A 22,657-nucleotide genomic window follows, 5' to 3' on the forward strand; every position below is an offset into this window, starting at 1 on the left:
CGGCCTCGCCTTTCCGACTCTAGGAGGAGATGTAGGGTTGAGGGCTAAACTCCCCGTGGGTCTCCAGCACTGAGGTTCTAGCCCAAGCTGAGCGCTCACCTTGACACGTACTGGCCCCAACCACCTCGGAAAAGATTTAAAAAAAAAAAATCAATTTGAATAAGACCCAGAGGCAGATAGTTCTTCTTTTCGGGGAAAGCTACAGGAAACGCCTGCTCTACGCACGGTGTGCAGACATGTTGGGGCAGTGCCGTGCGAAGGAAGTGTGCTAGAGTGTACACGATAGTTGTAGTGGCTGACCTGATCGTGAAAAGGCTGAAGGGCCCCCTCCACTGTCAATATCCGTTGAACGAATCAATACGCACCAGAAATCCTGTAGGCAGGTAGGTCTAGGGGTCCATACCCTAAGGCAGAGTAAATAACCAAGAGCGGAGTGAAGGACAGACTGAAAAGTAAGGCCTCTTCATCCTAGAAAGTTGAAGGCAGAAAAGACAAGAAGGAAGTTGATATAAAATTTAAAAAGGCCAGGAGAGAGTTGCTCAAATCCCGAACCATTAGAAATAGTCTTCCTTCCCTCCCACCCCTCCCCTCCTTAAAAGCCGAAAGGGGCACAGCAAGGGCCCAGGGAAAGGCCTTATCCCAGCGGGGGTGGGTTGGGGGGAGGGCTGGAAACATAAATAGGTTCCAGTGGAGTATCGAGAAATTCCTGAATGGCAGCTCTACAACGGGTTATTAAGGGATTCGAGGGTGTTTGGAGCCGGATCTAACCTTTGGAGATGCCATCAAAGAGAAAAGCGACACCATCTCCTAAGGAACTCCCTTCGCCAATACCTCTATCCAAGCCGGAATGCGGGCTGGGCCATGGACATCTGCTACCAGGTTGATCCGACCCGAAGAAGTCAGGGAACTGCAGCCAGAACCGTAGGGAGGACGGGGTCGGCCTGGACAACCGCTGGGGCCCGGGTCTGAGGCTCCAGCATAACCTGACTTTCTCCACCCCGACCCCCGCTTGGAGGAGAGCAGATCCTCCCCCCTCCTTTCCGTCTGCTTTCCCGAATACTGCTCCTGAGTCGTTCACCAGGGAAATAACTCTGGGAAATGGCACTCCTTCGGACAGTCATACTTTGGGACCTTCTTCCACTGCTGCTCCAGGCCAGAGAAAGGGGCAGGGTACGCAGCACCTGTCCTTGGGCTCCCGGGACTGCTGCCCAGGAGGGCAGGTGTAGGAAAGCCCCTGGGCCAGCAGAGGGCAGCGCCAACACGACCCAGCAGGACCCATGCTCCGTGACCTGCCGAAGCAGCCAGCAGCGGTGGCCTGTATCCCTCTGCCCCCTGCAGGCTAGGTGTCCCGCAGAGGACTAGCAGTTCCACAGCCTTCACCTTTACTAGCCTACCTTTCTTTCAGCGCTGCCCGGCGAGGACGGCTCCCTGGTAGGGCCACCGTAGACCTCGAAGAGCCAGGGCTAGACATTCTCCCCAGATCCGTTCCCAGGGAGTTCCCTGGTCTCTACAAGGATTGGCGTGGGGGTTCCGCACCTCCCCCACCCCCACCCCGCTCCTCCTCCCTGCACTTAGGGAGCGAATCTGGCCAGGGCTGAGTCAGGAGCCAAATTAGATCCGTCCCTCTGGCCCTCTTTGGGGTCGGAAATGTGCCTTCCCTTTCCCCCAACTGCAATCCCTTCGGCCCTGCGTCTACTTGCAGCCAACCTTTGGCCAGCACCCACAGGAACCAGGCCGAGGAAGCAGACTCAGAGCTCGACACACAACCAAGGGGATGCACCTTCGGATGCCACCCTCCCAGCCCTTCCCACTCCCGCGCCCCTGGAGTGCTGTCGGCTTTTCCCTAAGTCCCTAGAACATATTAATACACTGTGACCAGTAAGGGAGAGGCAGCGTCTCTCGCGCCCCAACAGTGCCCGTGGTCGAACCAGATTTTAGGGCTCAAAGTTCAGACTGCTAGGAAGCCCAGCGAGAACTCTCAGACTCTGGAGCAATCAGTTCTTGTTTTCTCCCAGGATGGGGCAAATAGGTCAAGGACCTATTTGCAGGCGTTGTTTTTTGGCCGCCCAGACTTTGGGATCGACAGCGAAATCCAGCTGGTTCAGCCCCTAGAATTTAGGATTGGACTCCTTGTTCAGAGGAGAGAGGGTCAGCAGAACCTGAACTTCACTCTTCAGTCAGTGCTCTAAGGGATCTAAGTCGGCATCGTCAATAGGCAACTGAGCTAGTGAGAAAGAGATCGAGGCCCGTCTTCCATGAACCTGGGCCAGGTTCCTAGCTGAGTCTCAGTGACGTTTTCGGTGGGTTCTACTTGCGCAGCCACGGCTCAGGGCTAATCTGTATCCCTTTCTCTCTTTCCTTCTCCCTCTCCCTGTCTGTCTTTCCCTCTCCTTTCTTTGACTCCCCTATACTCTCTCTCCATTACCTCCCTCCTCCCTCCCCCCGCCGCTTTCCCCCACTCTTTCTAGTGGTGGAGCGGGACCGTGAGGAAATTCCTTCTCTCCGACCCCTAGATCCCAGGGCAGCAGCCTACGTCCAGCACCAGCTACCAGGACCTCGGCGCCCTCGGAGTCCGAGCTGCTCCGGAGAGGAGAGGAAGACCCGTCTTTTCCGGACGCAACTAGAGAAAGCTCAGGACACTGGTCTCTAGGACAAGTTGGGGCGTCCGGGAACCCGCAAAGAGCTTCAGTCAAGACTATTCCGACCTTATCTTCCTCACTCCCTCTACACTCCCCACACCAACGCCGTTTTAGTCCGTCTCCCTTCCCCTCTCCCCCGTAGGACCCTAGGCTAGGACCCTCAGCTAGGGTTTAAACCCTCCACCTACCTCCCCTGCCCTGGGTCCCCTCCCAGAGATTGGCCCCGACATCGCGGCTTCTGCCTGGCACTGTCCCCTTCCCGGGAACCAGAGACACACTCCCCGTTCCCCGCAGTCTTCCAGCGCTGAGCTTTCTTGAATTCACATATCTCTTTCCTCCTCCTTCTTATTAAAAAGAGAGAGAGAGAAGAAAGAAAGAAAGAAAAAAGGAAAAAAAAAACTTTTGTTAATTTTCTCCTCCCCCCCATCCAAATTTTCCAAGAGGGTGGGGCTAGGACAGAGAAGGAAAGAGGAATTTTTAAACACAGACACAGTAAAAACTTTTTAAAGAGTTTGCTCTCTTTTTCCCTGACCGTCCACGTTGGCTTGACCCAACAGTACCAGGGCCCGGGAGCCTAGACGGGGCTGGCTACGCGCTTGAGGCCGAGCAAGCCCTTGGGGGGGCGCCCAGCGACTGCACTATTTGACGTGGAGAAGACGGCTCATCCTAGCGCAGGGATACGAGACGCACCAATGGAGTTCAAATGTCAGGAAGTTTGAGGGAGGGGTGAGGCGGCTCCCGGGCCGGGAGTATCCCTCCGCCTCCAGCTCCTGCTCTAAACTGAGCGGCTCCTCGGGCGCACCATGGCACATTAATAGTGTGCAGAGCGCGCCCGGGAGCCCAGCACCCCTGCTCCGCCCAGGACCCGACTGCGGGTCCTGCCTGGCACAGCCCAGCACAGCCTGGCATCCCCCACTTTCAACCCTCGGGGGCCAACTCTGTGGGGCCCCCTCGCCCGCCTCCTTCTCCTCCTCCTCTTTTCCTCCTCTGCTTTCTCGCCGCCTCCTCTTGCTGCTGCTGCCACCGCCGCAGCCAGAGAGCCTTTGCTGACAAACAGGTGACAGAAGAGACGGGAGTGTGTGCATGTGTGTGTGTATGTGCATGTGTATCTCTGTGCGCGCGCGCGCGTGCGTGTGGGTGTGTGCGTGTGTGTACATACACCGGACAGATCCCGCGTCCCGGAACCACGGCCAGAACCCAGAGGAATAAGCCGCTCCTCTCGCCTCTTCTCCGGGGTCCTGCAAAACGTTGTAAAGGCTTAAAAAAGAAAGAAAAGAAATTGATCCCCATCCTCCAGGGGAGTCTGGCCCGAACCCCGCCGGGATTCGCGTGTTGTCTCCTGATATCGAGGAATAGAGAAGCAGAAGACCAAGCCTCCTGGACCCCCGAGTTCACAGCTAGCCCCGTGTCGGCGCCCCATGGATATAGCAACAGGTCCCGAGTCTCTGGAGAGGTGCTTCCCCCGTGGACAAACCGATTGCACCAAGATGCTGGACGGCATCAAGATGGAAGAACACGCCCTGCGCCCCGGGCCCGCCACCTTGGGGGTGCTTCTGGGTGAGTGCGGAGGGAGGGGATGAGACGAAGGGAAAGGATGAAGAGGGACATCCCACAGCCGCATCGATAGTTGGGCCGTTTCTTGCCCTATTTCCTCCTAACATCCGCATGGGTTGAAACTAGGGCTCTGGAACTGAAAGTTGTCCCTAGCTGCAAGGAAGGGGGCGGGCGGTAGGGGCGGCCCCCAAAGTTTCGTGTCATTCACTGGAGACAGAAGCCGAATGATCCCTACTCTGAACCGCTGCCGGAGAGGGACCCGACTGATAACACTGGTCCTACTGTTGGAGTTTATAGGACCACAGAATGTTAGAAATGGAAGGAAACTTAAATGCTCATCTTGTTCAATCTTCTGATTTTATAGTTGGAGAAACCGAGGCCCAGAGAGGGCAACTGACTTGCCCAGGGTCACTCAGCAAGTTAGTGGCAGAGCTGGTATTAGAATCCAGATCTCCCAACTCCTAATTATATTTCTAATGCTTTATGCTACCGATTAATTTCTTCTTTAGTGTGAGATTTTTCCCACTCCCACCCCCTAAAAAAAGCATTTCTTCTGAATAACTGGGACTGTGGGATTTTAATGTGCAGATTTCATGATGATTAGGGACTGAGCCTGCAGGGCCAAGAAAACAAGGGTCAGGGTAGGGGGCATCCCTGAAGAGTTCGCCGTGGCCCTGGTCCTTCAAGCCGGTGCTGGCCGGCTCTGTTCTAGCCGGGAAGCTCCCGGAGCCCCGAGTCTGGAACCCGCTGGCTGCACCGGGAAGGCCGTGTCTGGCCGCGCCTCCCCTCCTTCAGTCCTTGCTCATGGAACCTCCTCCCCCCTCCCCCCATTCTTGTCTCCCTTCCTCAGGCTCGGACTGCCCGCATCCCGCCGTCTGCGAGGGCTGCCAGCGGCCCATCTCGGATCGTTTCCTGATGCGAGTGAACGAGTCGTCCTGGCACGAGGAGTGTTTGCAGTGCGCTGCGTGTCAGCAAGCTCTCACCACCAGCTGCTACTTCCGGGATCGGAAACTCTACTGCAAACAGGACTACCAACAGTAAGAGCCTCTCCTCCTCCTCCTCTCTCCACTCTCTCTTTAATCTTCCTCCTTCTTCTCCTCTTCTCCTCCTCTTTTCCCATTTGCCACCACCAGGGCCGAGAGCACGCAGGGACAAAACACCCTAGGATCAGTGTCCCCGGAGTCCCAGCGCAGGGCACAGAGAGAACTGCCCTGAGCCCCCACGGGGGCAGTGCAGGCACACCGACTGTCTTCTAGCATCCTAGCCTAGAGTCTTACCCTCCTTGTCCCACCCAGACTGGGCTCAGGACTGAATACTAGTGGCGCTACGTGCCTTATGGGCCCTGTTTGCTGGTCAGCAAAGATCCATGAGCGTTGGGTAGTCCCTCGTCGCTTGCCTTAGGTGGGGTTCGAGAGCTGTGATCTCTCCCACCCTAACTCCGCCAGGAACACAATTGCTTCTCCAACTTAGTCCCACAGTTCTGGACTCTCTGGTAGAGCTCTTTCTCTCTCTCTCACAACCTCTGAGTTGTAAGGAAAAGTTACCCTGGGCCTTCCTTCTACAAGGGGCTCACCTGCTCTGGCTACTCTAGGTCTCCAAGGCTAAGGTCCTGGCCCAGGCCAAAACAAGCCCTGCGCCTCTGGAGAGAATGCTCGGGCCATTCTTTATCCATTTCCGTGCTCCATGGTGGCAACTCGGAGCCCCTCTTGGCTATTTCCTCAGGCCCGGAGCCTAGGAATACCGGTACTGGGCTCACCCGCTTTCCAGAGGCCCAGTTGCCCTATTTTCTTGATTCTCTGACTCTTAGAGAGACTGGTTCAGTTTGGTTGGGTTTACTAGAGACCTGGCGCCCTTCGAAGCAAGGAGGCCGCCGGCCGCCCCCGCACCGACCTGAGGTCTTGTTTCCCTCCTCCTCCTTCCCCAACTCAGAGCTGCCCCCGGCCCGGCCCGAGACAAAGGGAAGGGCGGTTCGGCCCCTTTTGTCCCTTGGCTTCAGGGGCCGCCGCCGCCCGCCCGCCCTTTTCCGAGCCGGGCTTGCTCATAGCTGCAGTGGTTACGCCGGTCTCCATGGGGACGGGCCCGGGGCTCCGGACCAAGGACTGCAGTGCCCAAGCGCTGGCCGTGGGAGGCTTCTTCTTGCTCTGGACCCTGCGAGTGGATAGGACCCTGGCCCTGTGTTCCTGAAGAGGGGGGCTTGAGCATTTCAGCTAGCCCTTCGGGGGCTGCCCACGAAAGGACCCTTAACCCTTCCTTTTAAAAATTTTCTTCATAAGAAATTTAAAAAAATAACTAAACAGGATCCAGGCCGCCGTAACCTAATCCATGGGGTTTGGATTAAGGACGTTGCTGGCTCTAAGGCAGGGACGGCTCCTGTGTCCCCAAAGATTCAGTACCCGAGAGTCCCCAGACCCGAGGTCCCAGGATAGTGAATGCTGTGGGTCATCTCCCTTGCTTCCAAGGAGATCTCTCCCGCTAAACCTACATCTTACCCGATTCTCAGGCCCCAGAGGCTGAAGGAGTCAGAGCTCCAGGACAGGCAGAAGCAGGGCCAAAGAGGGTGGGCGCTGAGGCTGTGCTTACTCCAGTTAGTGGAGTGATGTCTTCTTACCGCACTTTATGCTTGTCCAGCTTGGCTCTTGACCCAGGTCCTGGCTTAGGAAGCCCTGGGAGGAGAGACTTGGATGGAAAAATTTTTCGCCCAGGGTCCCAGGCACCTCTTTAAACGGGGCACCAGCCGGCCCCCAGTTTTTGTGCGTTAGTTTTGACGGGTGGAATTTTTTCTCTCCATCTCCCGGTTACTACATTTTTGCCTCGGTGCCCTAAACTGCTTCGGTCCCGGAGTGTCCCCTCAAAATTCAGGCCAAGCTTTCTCATTATTTCTCTTTCAATAACTTTCCCGAGGACCTGATCAAACTGGGGCCGAAGAGGAAAGGGGTGTCGAGGAGGGAGCATCCATGTTTTGGCATCTACTCGGAACCGTTTGTGCCATGCGGGGCCTTTTCTTTTTCCGGGAGAGGGCAGGGAGTTTCTGTCTGTTTATCAACTCGAGGCCACAGACAGAGCAGAAAAACCGCCTTGAGAGCAGACTGGGGAGGCATCACTCTAGGGCTAGATAATTCGCTTACTCAAAACAGCCCTTTTCAGAAGCAAATTTAAAATGACGGAAATCTCTGCCGAATACTTACTTGCTCCTTTCCAACTGCACACGCAGGAGGACCTGGCCCAGCAGAACTAAGGGGCAGGCAGGGAACTTTTTAGGATCCGGGTTTGAACTGTTTGTTCAACTAATGATTTGGTTTCTTGGCAGTTCAACTCAGTGAGAGCTGCTTTTATTAAAGGGGAGGGAGGGAGAAGGGGAGGTAGAGGAGGAGAAGGGGAGAGGAGAAGAGAAAAGAGTGGAAGAGAGAAAGAGGAAAAGAGGAGAGGGGAAAAGGAAGAGAAGAAAAGGGAAAAGAGAAAGGAGAGGAGAGGGGAAGAGCAGGAGAGATAAAGGAGAAAGAGGGAAATTAGGGGAAATTGGTGAAAGAAGAAAAGAATGGGAAAGAGAAGAGAAAGGAAAAGGGGGAGAGAAAGCCCCCGGAAACAAAAATACAAAAGCAGATTATTTTTAAATACAAAATAAAGGAAATGGTGATTTTTTTTAATAGAGTAAATGCTAAGAGCACATTTCAAACTTTTTTATTGCAAATTCATTTAGATTGGAGAAAGGCGTGATTAGCAAATAGAATACTACGAAGTCTAGTGAACCTTGAGACAACCCAGTTGTATGTAGGCAAGACTGAATAAGGCAACATCCCCTTACTCCCAAACTGTACCAGGTCAGAACCTCCTTCCATTGTCCTCCAAGCACAGGTGACAAACCTTCCCAGGCCCTCTTTGGTCAGCCAAGATCATGCGCTGGCTCACAATTGTTCTTTATTAATTCGCTTCATTTGTCTGTGGAGAAAGAGCCTGAAGGGCTTGGGTGGGCTGTGTGTGCCTGTTTTTGTCACTTGGCTCCATCCAGATGCACATATTGGATTTTGTTGAGAGAACAGAAGCATGTAAAATATGGAGGGCCGCTGTAATTTACTAGAGAGAAAGAGGTTGTAGAGCAGATTTTTGAAATATAATCTGGTTGCTGTCACTGGAATTGGGCTTTCTGGTGAGAAATGTATGTTGTTTGTCTACTCCTCTCACTAAATTCACAGAACTAGAGTCAGCAAGGAGTTTGCATTTTAGACCTTGTGTGATGATAGTATTCCACCAGGAAATAAAGCCATTTTAAAAATAGCTTTGTCTTGAAACCTCCCTGTAGTATTGTGTGTGTGAGCTCCTGCCCATCTATATTGCATCCTGTGTATGTATATGTGTATGTACATATATAAGTACATATTTGTATTTGTATGAATCTCTGCCTCTCAGTATGGCATACGGATATGTGCATATTATGCATCTGGGTATGTCAATTCTTATATGCATAGTCCTTTGTACAAAGTGTATGAGTCCCTCTGCTCCTTTGTCTGTGGTACAAAGTGTATGGATATGTGTGTGTGAATCGCTACCCTTTTGAATGTGGTGCTTTCTATGTACACATAAAGCCCTGGCCCTCTGGCTGTGGTATACACACGCACACACCCATACCCACACTCACACACGGTGAATTCCTGCTCCTCTGTCTTTGGTAGTGTGTGTGTGTGTGTGTGTGTACGCAAATGTGTGAATTCCTACCTGCCTGTGGATGGGCACAGTGTATATATCTCTGCCTTTCTGTGTGTGTGTGTGTTAATCCCAGGTCCTTGGATTATGATACTGAGTTTGATGGACTCTCGGTTTACCCAGGGATCTGGGCATCCACAGTCCTCATGGGTGTAGAGGTGGATTCTGAGCTGAGTAGGGCAGGGCAGGGCAGGGCAGGGCAGCTTCCCTTTGATTTACTAAAGCAGAGTCAAACTACTTCAGCCACTGGGACAAAGATTGGGGTGGAGGCCACCCACCTCCATATTCTCTTTTTACCAAAGGGACTTTTGCAAAGGAATATAATCTTTGCTTACCTTTCCTGACTACTCTCATCATTTATGGGCTACTTTGAGGCAGGCAGGCATATGAGCAGTAAGGAGAAATCATTCCCATCTAGATTGAGACAATCCAGTTAGTCCTCAGAATAAGAAAGTCCATTGGGGCTTCCATGCCTTAGTTAGTCTCTATGTGCTAGAGTTGTGTTGTGTGGCCATGGACCTTATAAACCAGGCAAGGCTAGGGATGGTGCTGCTAGAGTTGCTGACAATCACAACATGCATGTATTCTGTGTGCTTCTTCATTGGCCTGTGGTTTTGGAGTCCTTATAATTCAGTGGTCATTTGGGGGAGAATCATATCTCCAAAAGCAAAATGAGAGAAGAATAGAGTCTTTGGGCTTGAAGGGGCTGGTATTGGCTTGACTGATCACCAGAGAATAAATGTTGAGAGACTGTGACTATAGCTTCCTCCTTCCTCCTAAGGCCTGCTCAGGAACAGTGTGCCTACGATTTCAAGAGAGCTCATTGACTGATCAGAAAGGACACAAACTCCTTTGTTACCATTGGACCCTTTAGCAGAGGGACAATTTGGGTAAATGGGCTTGGGGGGGGGGTGTAAAATAAATAATCATACATTAAATGTGAGACAAACAGCTGGCTAGTGTTGACTGTACTTGAAATTTCTGATTCCTTGCTAAATTTGTTTTTAGTCCTTTTTTTTGCATTAATTGAATTCCCATTTCAAAACTTGTTCCCAGTTCTCTTTTTAGCACATTATAGGTTTGTGTACCTGACTTTGGTCATAATTGTGTCCTCCCCCCTCTTTCCGAGTACTATGCTGTTTTAGTGGTGCCTGTAAACTTCGTGCCTTTCTTAAAGATCTTATTCATTAAATCGCTACATCAGATATTGCTTGTAACCCTTATTTAAAATAGCACAGAGCGTGTTTGCCTTAAAAAAAAATTAGAGTATCCAAGTCTCTCCCTACTTGTAGAAGCAATTGGAAAGCCGGATGCTAGACCTAGGTGTACCGGCTGACCAACAATGGCCAGCATGGGGGGAGGGGGGGGCGGGGCGGGGAGGGAGAATAACAAGACAAAAATTCGGCTCTTTTCTGTCTCACTTGGGTGGGAAGGGCAGCCTTTGAGGCAAATTTAAAATGGATCAGGGGGTTAAATGAGGAGGCTGCCTGAGTAGTAATGCAACAGAGAAAGCCCAGCCCTGACTCAGATCTGAATTGTGAGGCCCAGTGATTTATTTATTCCGTGAGCTCTCTGTCAGGAGGGCCCTCTTGGTGCGGTGGATTAAGATGGAATAGATCCCGGTCAGATCTCAGCATTCCAAGCCATCGGGAGCTAGAAGGCAGTAATTAACTTTGTAATATTGGCCGAGTGTCTGAGCCCTTGCACAGACGAACCTTATTATTGGCTTGAGCACGAAGAAGATGGGAATCTGTATGCATGTGATGTTACAGTACCAAGCTCTTTCTCGAACTTCCAGCCGTTACAATGGAAACGTATACACATCTGTAAAAAGCGGGCGTTGGACTAGATAATCTCCCAAATCTCTTCCAACTCGAAAAATCCCAGGATCCTAACAATGATGAGGGGTGGGGGTGGAGAGTGGATGTTAGCAGTGTGGCTGCTGGGGGTCCCTGGAGGGGATTTGGCATATTATTTAGCGGGGAGAAGTATTTAAAAGACAAGAAAAGCCACAATAAAGGAGGACTCGAATTTGTCTCGGTTTCTGGGTTTCCTTTAGAAAAATATCAGCTTAGCCAGATGACACACTGCTGCTGAGTGTGTGCCTGAGTTAGAAATCGCTTTTAGCTTTCGTACCTCGGCAAACTTGTCCGGTGTTGACCTAAATTCATCCCTCCATCCCTCCACCAAGCATTACCAATGGACCAACTCGTGAAAAAGGGCTTTGCAATAAGTTGAAGGGGTGTATAGGGGTGGAGGTGAGAGGGTGATGCCACGAGACAAGTTTCTCTGGAAGAAATGAATAAATTTTATTGCAAAGAAAAGCTTTGCTCGAAAACCCCAACACTAAAGCAAAGAGGCTGAGTGCGGGTAGGAGAGAGAGCCCTGCTGCTTAGCCAGCCAGAGTGCGTGTACCTGAGCTACAGCCGGAGAAGGAGGGCGCCGAACGATGCAGCCACCGCCGCCATTGGGGTTCTTAGCATGAAATTTTCAGGACATATACTGAGACCTCAACCTACTATCTCTATCCTAAGGAGTTGGCTGGTTCATTCTTGGGGAAAATAAACAAGCCCCCAAATTGGTGCTTCCAGGGAGCTCCACCTTGGATAAAGACGCAATAGGATGGGAAAAAATCTATTTTTCATTTGATGAATGAGTGTGCGCAGGCATATATGAAATTTTTAAAAATGCAGAGACAGATTTCTAAACTTCTTTTGGTTTTCCTAATGAAGTTAGGTTGTGGATTTTCAGCCTATAAAGGTTGATTTAAATAGGGAACCCAAATAGCATTTTTTTTTTTTGTCACGACATCATGGAATGAAAGAAAAAGACGGCTCCCGGCACCTTCATTTGCTAGTGCTGAAAAAAAAATATTTTTGACTTTGCTGTCCAGGGAGTGAAAACCTTTTACTTTATTTGATAAATAGTCGCTTCTTCGCTCTTTTCCAGGGCAAGTTTAATATTTGTGTGGGTGTGGTGGAGCCGAGATCTCTAGAGTTCCTTCCAACGAGTATTGTAGGCATTTGGTTTTGCAATGATTTGGTAATTCCTGGTACTGGTTTTGCCCCGGCTCACGGTGGTTTCCTTTTCCTTTTTTTAATGCTGCTAGGTGGGTATCTACACGGAAGGGAGGGATGGAGAGAAGGACAGACCACCGGAGGAATGAACAAAATGCCTAGCTAGCGGGTTCGAGGGCAGGGGGACCGGGCTAGGGAGCTGGTGTGATTACCTTGCCGCCAACAAAGACAATCCCTGGGGACAGATGCCCCCAGATGTTCTACAACCGCGCAGGGGAGGAAGGAAGGGCGAGAACGCAGCAGGTTCTCACGCACGATGGAAGAAATTTTTATTTCGCTAATTATCATTATTAGTACGATTGTCATTTTCCAGAAGGCAGGAGGAAAATGTATTGCTTCTCTTCAGTTGCCGCCTTTCTGTTGTTTAAATCCCCAGAACTAAGGGGGAAGGCTGTGACCGGTATCTCTGAGGAGCGACGGGGAATCTTTTGTAATAGTCGCTCTAATTTCTATAGCACTCCTAAGCTCAGAGAGCACTTTCCTCTCAACATTCCTGGGTGAGAGAGAGATCATTTTAAAAAACATTAACCACGTGTTTCCAAGTGTCCGGGAGGTGTCCCAGTCTGTCCTTAAAAGGAATTGTTATTCTGAGTTAGCATTTATTTGTCCCTGGGTCAGATTATGTCCTTTTGAAGGAAGCGAGCCATTCCCTCCACATCTAAGAATAAGTTCTTTCTTGCACGACTAGTGTGAGCTGCCGAAGTCACACTAACATTTTTATGCCGTTGAAGAAAAATCTGTTGGTGCATCCCAGGAATGCCTAGAAGTAGAGAGGCTGACTTAGCACTATTTGGACATTTTCACGCTTGACACTAACAGGACAGGCTTCCTTCTGTCATTCAGAGGTTTTTCCACCTCTAAGTAAAGCAAGGAGAGGTTCTTTCTCTTGTGTCCGGAGGGGCTAGTCATTCATCAAACACAAGCCGCTTTTCCATCAGAGACACCGGGAAAGAGAAAGAAAGAAAGAAAGAAAGAAAGAAAGAAAGAAAGAAAGAAAGAAAGAAAGAAAGAAAGAAAGAAAGAAAGAAAGAAAGAAAGAAAGAAAGAAAAGAAAAGAAAGAGAGGAAGGAAGGAAGAAAGAGAGGAAGGAAGGAAGGAAGAAAGAAAGGAAAGAAAGAAAAGAAAAGAAAGAGAGGAAGGAAGGAAGAAAGAAAGGAAAGAAAGAAAGGAAGGGAGGGAGGAAGGAAGGAAAAGGATGGAAGAAAGAAAGGAAGGAAAAGAATGGAACAAAGAGTAAGAGAGAAGAAAAGAGATAGAAAGTGAGAGAACGAGAAAGTAACAGAAAAAAACCAGAGAGAAAAAGAAAGAAGAAAATCGGATAGGAAAAAATCAGAAAAAGTAAGAAACAGAAAGATCAAGAGAGGGAAATAAAAAGAGAAAGTAAGAGAAAGAAAATCTGAGAAGAGAGGAAGAAAATCAAAAAGAGAGAGAGAAAAAGAAAGAATGGAGGGAGGACCCCACCTCAGTCAGTCAAAATGAGGGGTGCGTTAATACCCACTCCACACCAAGGGGGCATATTGAGGGAAAACAAATTCCCCCTTTTCTTCAGGGCTTATGGCAAGGAGAATTATGTAATTCTCCTTCCATTGCAGCCTTGTCTGTCGTCTGGAAAGGATTTTTATCCTGAGGAGGTGGCGAATTCCTGGAGGAGTCTTGGGGGAAGGAGTGTGGGTGGGGGTTCCAACAAGCTGTCACAAAATAGAGTATAATCGCTTGTATTACAGCCCCAAGGTCTCGGGACCTGAGACGTGGGAGGGTGTGCGCTTTTAATGTGTGTGCCTATTGTATCTTTGTATCTATGTGTACAGAAATGCTTGTGAGCTCTGGGTGTAATAGAAGAGATTGTAAGTCAGAAGACCTATGTTCAAATTCTGGCTCCATTTGCCCTTATTTGTCGTGTACCATAGAAAAAAGTCGTTTTTGCCTCTCTGAGCCTCAGTTTCCCCCTCCATAAAATGCAAATAATGATAGCTTGCCTACCTTACAGAGTTGTTATAAGGAAAGCACTTTATAAACTCTAGAGTACTAAAGAAATGTCAGCTATTATTATTTTTACCATTACTATTATTTTCCCGCTGGAGTTTAGATAGAAACGGTCCTGGGACAAATCTATCCTACTGTTATTCTTTTGCAATTTTATATTTAATGTTCTGAGAATTGTTTATTATTATCATCATTATATTTATGCAATGAATTAGCTACCTTTTTCCTAAATCCAGCATTCTAAAAAATGCGGTCATTCCTGCCCTAGTTGGCGGGAAGGAGCACCTCTACGCTTTTGGTCAAGGGCTAAAAGTGGAGTTGTTAGGAAAGGGTTAATTGAGCCCAGTCTATATTACTGTGCATAGTTCCACCCCCTCACCCCCAGCCCCACGGCCATTTTGCCCAGGTAAGATGCACCCACCTCCGTGGATGGGAAAGGGAGGAGGGAATGTCGGGCGCTTTGATTTTTTTTTAAGGTGAAAAAAAAAGTGATTGTAGTTGTAGGGTGAATTTTTTCCAGATTGCCTGGCCTCGCGGCCGGTCTGCCTCCCCTCTGTGGCTGCCGCCTTATTGTGGCTCTAGAATGATGAAGGTGATTTGAAGTCACACATTCTCGGGGGCGTTTAGCGGCACATTCCTTTCCATGGAAGTGATTAGGACATGGAAAGCTTTCCTCTCCGCGTCCCCCACCGCACCTCCCCCCAGCAGCTCCTGCTCTGGGCTCCATGGCCGCCAGTTTCTTTTGTAAGGTTAAAACACCTTAGATACTAATTAAAACGCAGCCTTGTGGGCTGGCACCGAGGGCGAGGAAGAGAGGGAAGCCGACGGTTTCCCCTCGGCAGGAGAAACCAGCATGACCCGATGTGGGCCGTTAGGAGGGTTGAATCCCACGTTAAAAAAAAAAAATAGAGCGTGACTTTTGTCTTCCTTCTTCGTGATGATGAAGGTGGTCATAATAACATCTCCCTTTCGAAGCCCTTTCAGGCTTACAACGTGTTTTCTTCACTGCCACCTCAGAAGAGAGGGAATGTAAGGATTACATCCCTAATTTAGCCGAGGAGATTTAGACAGGAAATTTCCTAGGACTTTAGATTAGATGTTGCAATCCCCCCACCCCACCCCTTATTTTACTGACAAGGAAACGGGAGACCGGAGAGATCAAGTGATTTTGCCCAGGGTAACACAGTTAAGTGGCAGAGCCAGGATTCAAACCCAGGTTCTTGGACCCCAAATGCAATGTCTGTTCTGGGACACCACACTGTAGGATCCAATCACAGAATCCGAGGTGGAAGGGCAACTCCTCCACCCCACAGCTATGGAGGAATACTCCTCTGCAATGTCCTGACAAGTGTCCACCCAACCTCTACTTGGAAACCTCTAGTGATGCGGGGCTGGCTACCCAATGAGACAGTCCCTTCCACTTTGAAAAGCTGTGGTTGTTAGTCAGTTTCTTTTCACAGACACAGCAGACATCTGCCTCTCTGGAAAGCTCTCCGTCCAGTTCTTATTTTCCCCAAGTCCAAGAAGGACAGTCTCAGTTTTGGGAAGGGAGTGACCGTGCTCCTCTAATTTTTTTCTCTTTCCAAGGCTAAATATTCCCAGTTCCTTCAAGCAATTCCTAAATGGCATGGTTTCTAGTCCCTTCTGTAACTGCCTAATGACTTACTAAGGATCATAGAGCTAAGAACTGGCAGATTCTGGTCTCAAACACAACTCTAACTCTAGCTCTGTTAACTCTAAGGGAAGTACTCATAGGTAAAGATGGCCTCATTGACAACAGGCTTCAGGGTATGTTATCAACAATGGCCATGAGTGGCCTGATCATGGACATTTCACCAGGTATTTATCTCTGCCTCTAACACTGATCTCCATCCCCATGCCCTGGTGGCTGCCCCTTTTGGCTTTGATCCAGAGTCTAATCCCAGGCTCTCCTAGGTTCAAAGCTCTGACTCCCCAAACTAGGCAGAAATTAGTAGAAGTGAAGGAATGTACGTCCCTGGTGGTTCAATATCATAGTCCTCTCTCAGGAGAGACTGCTATGTTTGGTTTTGCAGAAATCACATTGAGAAGTCAGGGCTTGTAGCAAAGTGAGTGCCAGAAGGATGTAAGGCTGAGGCCAGGGACATTGCTCAGCTCTTCCTGTCTTGGGCCAGGCAGATTCCTTAACCTGAAAGAGATCCAGAAAACGAGCTCCTTCTGGATCCCTAGATGCTAATTGACTTTCAAGAACCTTCCAGGATCAACATTCCTCTAACCTCCAACACTTTGAGGGCCTGCTGGTTACTAAAGGCATTCCACTAAAGTCAAATACACACCCTCTCAATCCTATTATTAGATATACAGTAATTCAGCATTATGGCCTCCTCAAACATTAAATTGAATTCCTCTGAGGAAGAAGGCTATCTATTTATCTATCCACATATACATATGTGCATGTATGTCTTTTGTGTATATATAAATTTATATGCATTTTCTCTGAATATATATTATATTTATATTGTTCCTCTGGTCTTTCCTGGGGGACCATCCACAGAATTTTCCTCTGAAAATCTCCACTGTGTCTCATCCCACCTTCCCATGGTTCAGGATGCCCAAACTAGCTGAGGCACTCCTCACACTGGATTTGGAGTTTTGTCCTCATTTTCCCACTTGCTAGCTGGATGATTTGGAACAAATCCCTGCCCCTTCCCCTTCCTCAACTTGTTTCCTCCTCATCTGTAGAATAGGGATAATGAGACTTGTATCATGCTTCACAGGTTGTTGTGAGGCAGGCAAGTTATAAATATTCAAGTACTATAGAAATATAAGATAGATAGATGGATAGACAGACAGATAACCATGGCCAACCCATGCTCAGGAAAAAACATCCAAAAAGCCAACTATGGATTCCTATGTCCTTAAGTACCAGTATCCAGCCTGACATCTCCACAGGACCCGAGAGACAAGCATTCAGGTACTAATTTACAATGTAAAAGTATTCTGGCCATGTGGTATGGAGGGGTTGTGCAGACAAAGAGCAGTTTAGGTCTGCTGGGGGGTTCTAAAAGACCTCCCAGATAGAAATGATAGAAAGGAGATTGAACTTGGGAGTCAGGACAGCTGGATTCCATTCTAGTTTCTGCCACTTACTAGCTATATGACTTCGAGCAAGTTCATTTCTTCTGAGTGAGCCTCACCTTCTTCATCTGTAAAATAAGATAATAATACAAAACCTTCCTCAGATGGTCATGAGGAGGAGAGCACTTTAATAAACACTATAGAGATGTGAGTTGTGGTTTCAATAGAGAAGTCCAGAAGAATCGATAGCTGCCGAGTAGCTTTGAGTCAGCTGTTGCCTGAGGTAGGAAGTAACTTTCCAACTACCACTGCCTCTTACTCCCAGCCCCAAGTACTATGTCAAGCTAGGCCAGTCCCCCTGTGGCTCTGAGTATCCTGTTCAGTAAGTGAAAGGGCAAATACAACTTAGCCCTGATTGTGGCTTGGGGTTTGGGGGCTTTGAAAAATTTAGCTCCTCATTCGACCTTGGTTAGTCTGAGGGTTAGAAAGATACATTCAGTGACAGGAGCCATAACTTTCAATTTGTAGGATGCCACAATGAGACCTCAGCTTTTGGAGGGTGCAAGGGAGAGGGGTCACCAAGCCATTTAAGAGCCAATGGTAAGTTGTCGATCGGGCAAGAACATATAAAAGCACCGCACGATGATAGTGTTAATCATAAGCCTTCCAGGGCAATCTTAGAGCTGGAAGAAACCTTAGAATAAAGGATTTTGTATGCTAGAACAGTGATCAGAAAATGTTAGAACCTTAAATAGTAAATATTATGCCTGGAAGGTACCACAGGAAAAAGCAAAGTTGGGGCAAATATACATGTGGCGTTAGAGGCCATTCCAGTTACAAATGTGGAAATAACATTGACAAGGAGAAAAACCTAAATTACATATATTTTATGGCCATTTTAGTAGGAAAAAAAGTGTTTTAAAAAGTTTATTCAGGAAATAGAGGAAGTTAAGTGGTAGACATTTGCCATCTCATCAGCCAGTTGGTGATCTCCATTCCTGTCATAAATGTCTTGTGTCATTTGATGCCAAAACCAACATGATTTTGTTCCCCAGTGGCCTATATGGGTTTTTTTTTTGCAGTAAATGTTTATTTGTTAATAATATACTTTAAACAGCCCAGCCTTGACCTCAAGTCTCTTGAAGCATCCATCTTCCCCCAGAAAAATCTTTCAAAGTTTGTGTAATTTTTTAGGAGAAGGTGTAATTGATGGGACAGTGAAGGGCCCTGTGTTTGCTTTAACTACTGCAGCTGCGTGGATTAGCTGTTTATAAGGGCCCACTGTGCTGTGAATAGCGACTTTCTTAGATTTCAAGCCTGGTTGACAGCACTTCCTCAGGGTTCTTTACATTTGCTAGTTCTGATCAGTAAAAATAAATTTTTGTGCTGGCTCTTCCTTTGGTCCTTCCTTTCGAAATATTGTATCAGTTTCTATTGAGCTTCCTGATTTTACAGTAATTCTCTGTTTATTAGCCCTAGGTCATTAACCAAGAAAGGCAGCGGTACTGGGCCAAATATGTGATTCCTGATGGTGATCGAGAGTTTGGATTGGATGTTTTTCTCCCTAAAATTATAGCCCATAAATTGAAACCATAGAATCACAGAATCATAGACACAGAGGATGTTAGGGCAGGACAGGACTTTAGAACAAATTATATCAGAACGAAGAACACAGAATGCCAGAGTATAAAGGCACCTTAGAACATAGAATATACTATAGCAACATAGAATATTAGAACTGGAAAGAGCCTTAGAACATAAAACATAAGCTGGAAGGAACCTTAGAACATAGATTAGAGACTTTCAGAAAACTGAAAGAAAACTTAGATCATGGAACATTACATCGTACGTAGAATATTAGAGCGGGAAGGGACCTTTAAAAATAAATTGTTAGCATTAGAAGGGAACTTAAAATATGGAATCTTAGATCATAGAAAATCAAAGGTTAAAGCTGGATAGTCCCTTAAAACCTAGATCATGGAATTTCAAAACGAAGCAGTCGCCCAGTCCAACCTAACCCTTTCATTTTAGAGGGGAGGCAACAGATCAAGGAGAAAGAAAATGATTTGCCTAACAGCTCAGGGCCAGTTGTGATGGAATTGCTCCTGAACAGACATTGCTCTGGATTTTTAATGTGCTTCACGCTAATGTTCATAGGAGAAGTCCCTTAGTCTGCACCAGGACTACGAAGGACGAACAATTAATTTTCAGAAAGGTGTTTCTGAAAAGAAAGTCAGTTGTCTGGAATTTGGCCTCCTGAAACAACAGTGACATTTGACCATTCCAACAATGAGGGTTTGTGAAGGTACTCGGGAGATGCTGAGAGCAGAGGTGATGAGCCGCTAAGCAGTGCCGCCCCCCTGGTAATCACAGTCCACTGCTCTGCTGACTTTGTGTTCAAGCTCCAGTTTGCAGCAGTTTGGCCCCAACATGAGCCAAGCCTTTCCCGCCTTTAAGGGGCTTTGCCTTGAAAATCGATAGGCTGAATTTTGTGCAACAAGACTGCAGCCCTTGCAATGATTGGGAGTGGGTGAGGGGCAGGAGGAGGAGCAGGGGCTCTCACAGGACATGTTGCTGGGTGTTGCAGTTTTTCTCTCCCTACACAGTATTTCAACTGTGACTCTAGGGTTGTCACGTGATTCAGTGATTGCCATAGTTACTCTGGCCAGGGCATAAATGCTCTGGGAGCCGAGAGAGGCTTTGTAGATGTAGGAAGGAGCTCAGTCCCAACCTTATAAGCTGCTTTGGGGGGAAAAGATTGCCTAGCCTTTCTAAGAGAAGGAAAACAATTGTTCATGGACACACTGATTCACAGAATTTTAGAGCTGGAAAGGGCTTTAGACCATGGATTGTCAGAATATGGGTTAATAGCAGTGGGGGAGACCTAAGCACATAAAGTGTTAAAGAGTTAGAAGTGACTGGAGAACATAGAATGCTAAAACACAGAATGTAGAATGTCAGACTGGAACACAGAATTTTGGAATCTAGACCATAGAATGTCAGGCCTGAAGGGGACCTTACAGATCAACTGTTCCAACACCCTTGTTTTGTAGAGAAGGAAGCTAGGCAATGTACCCTGTCCAATCCAGAACCAAAATATTTCAAGTCTAAATAAACTTTAAAAATACTATTTTTTTTTCCTTGAAAAGGGATTGACAAGCAGTTCTAGATACTATAATTCTGGGTGAGCTCACTCATTAATTCATTCACCAATCATTTATTAAGTGCTTAATGTATTACTTACATATATATATGTGTGTGTGTGTGTGTGTGTGTGTGTGTGTGTACACATATATATGTGGGGAGAGGGAGGGGTGGAGAGAGAGAGAGAGAGAGAGAGAGAGAGAGAGAGAGAGAGAGAGACTCTGATATTCTGATATTATGGAACTTACTGAGAACATTTGTCCATTCTGGGAATCTAAGCAATGAAGGCTTGCAGGGATAAGCAGCGCTTTTGGCTTTGCTGACCTTAGTGAAGATGGTGTCCAGTAAGTAGCAAGTTCTATCCTGGTCACCTTGAAGTCCTCGCTATAGGGCAGCCGGTAAGTGAGGAAGCACGGCCAGCACTTGCTGGGTTTGCCCACCGGTTCAGGAAGGAGGCACCTGGCAATGGGAGGCGGGGGTGGGGTGGGAGATGGTGTGGTCAAGGAAGCCTGGAGGTTAGCACTGGGCTCCCTGGAGAGAAACTGCTTTAGAAAAGCTGTAGCAGACAGAAAGGGAGCCAGAACCACTGGTAGGAATCAACCTCTGTCCTTTAAAGTGCCCCTTCAGTGGGGATAGGACCTTTGGGGAGATGTGAAAAGGTTAGAATAACTTCTACCCCCCTGGGGAACTAGTGCTTCCTGTGCTAGGGATCAGAGCAGAGGGCCAGAATCCCACTGCTAATGGGGCAACCACAAGGCCTCATTTCTTCCCATCCTCCCCCCTCTCCCTTTGCTGAGACCTTCTCCTCTTCCCTTCCTCCCTCCCTGCCTGCTCCTGCCTCTTCTGTCGTTACCACACGCCACCCCCCCCCCTTTCCACATACACACATGCCCTCCTTTCTTCCTCCTTTTCTTTCCTTTCAGTCTGGATTCCCAACTCAGGTTTAGAGTTTCAATAAACTCAGATGTGATTCAGGTGAATATTGAAGGCCGAGTTCTCTTGGCTCACCTTCCAAACTCCTGTGGCTTTAAGGAACATTAGTATCCTCAGGGATTTTCGCCGCTCTTGCTGTCCTTGTTGGTCTTTGTCCCGGGTTTTGAGACCTCAAATTCTAATGCAGTCATGGGGTCTCTATTTTTTTCTTCAGTGTGAACTTTTCATTCAGAATTTAATTTTATGAAAGGATTTGATTGCCATCACAGGCATGGGGATGTTGGGGGATAAATGCTGGGCTTGGAATCAAAGGACCTGGATTCAAATCTTGACTCTGTTACGACAAGACATTTGCATTCCTTGAAGGGGCTAGTCAAAATTACCTCCAGTCAATCTATCAGTCAGCATGGGCCTACTATGATTCAGGCACTGAGGTTACAAATACAATAAATGAAACAATTCCTATTCACGAAGAATTTATATTCTAACAGGGTAGACAACAAAGATGTATGTATGTCCAGAATAAATACGAAGAGAATAAATATAAACAAACACAAAGAGAGTGAGTCTTCCAGTTCTGAAGCCTGTGCTCCTAGGAATTCCATTTTGGGCACTGCTGAGACCTTAGCCAATCACCTTCCCTCTCTGGATCTTAGTATCTTTCTTTGCAGAATGAGGGGGTAGAGTCAATGACCTCCTTCCCAAGCCTAAATCCTCTTCTCTCTCTGTAGCCTATAGTCTATTTTTCACATTGTTCAAAATGTCCATTTATTTCAATTCCTTCCTCTGATTCTGGTCTGCTCTTACTCCAGTGTCCCTTGATTGTTCATTTTATTCAGCTGCTCCCCCCTCCAAAAAAATGTAGCCAATTTTTCCTAATGTATTTATTAGGTCAGCATGGAAAGGGATACTGTGTCCCCACTGTGAGATTAGCATTTTAATTCAGGATCTGAGCAAACTAACACTAAACCCTGGTCAACATTCAGATGGTTCATATTTCCAGGTCATTTCACAAAGTGGAAAGTGAGCTGAGGTCTGATTATTGGGCAAACAGAAGACAGGGACTTCACATGGAATCCTCTGCAGAATCCTGTGGGTAATGAATCTGTGATGCGTGGAGAATCTCACAGATTGCTAAGGCTGGAAAGGATTGCATAACATAGACTACTAGAAGAAGAAGGGAATCTCAGAACATGCAAGGTCACAACAAAATTCTAGAGCTAGAAAGGATCTTAGAACCTAAAGAGTAGGAGCCAAGAGGTCCTTTAGAACTAAGTGTTAGATCTGGAAGGGACCTTAGAAAAGATGATGTCAGAACCAGTCAGAGCTTTAGAAAGTAGAACTTTCTGAGTTAAAAGGGGCTGACCAGCCCAGCTTACCCACAGCTTCTTAATCCTTTTTTGTGCTGTGGACCCCTTTGACAGAGTTGTGAAACCTATGACCCCCTTCTCAGAATAATGGTGCTGTTTTCTTAACCACGATGGAAAGAAATGCTAGATTCCAGGTAAAATTTATTGAAAATACATAATTATTTTTTTCACTATCCAATAGTTTTGCAGATCTTGGACTCGA

General features: G+C 47.6%; 1 protein-coding gene across 3 annotated transcripts in view; it reads left to right on the forward strand.

The window, feature by feature from the left end:
* The first annotated feature begins 3,819 nt into the window (after positions 1 to 3,819).
* LMX1B (LIM homeobox transcription factor 1 beta) overlaps positions 3,820 to 22,657 on the forward strand; it is a 178,589-nt gene continuing 159,751 nt past the window's right edge. For 2 of the 3 annotated variants that reach the window (XM_036752668.1, XM_036752670.1), the window contains exons 1-2: positions 4,058 to 4,196; positions 5,044 to 5,230. In XM_036752668.1, the coding sequence (XP_036608563.1) occupies positions 4,058 to 4,196; positions 5,044 to 5,230 (326 nt within the window). Of the gene's footprint in view, positions 4,197 to 5,043; positions 5,231 to 22,657 lie in introns of all 3 variants that reach the window. The other variant, XM_036752671.1, reaches the window with a different exon arrangement.

Source organism: Trichosurus vulpecula, chromosome 3 (genome assembly GCF_011100635.1).
Source record: "Trichosurus vulpecula isolate mTriVul1 chromosome 3, mTriVul1.pri, whole genome shotgun sequence".
NCBI lineage: Eukaryota > Metazoa > Chordata > Mammalia > Diprotodontia > Phalangeridae > Trichosurus > Trichosurus vulpecula.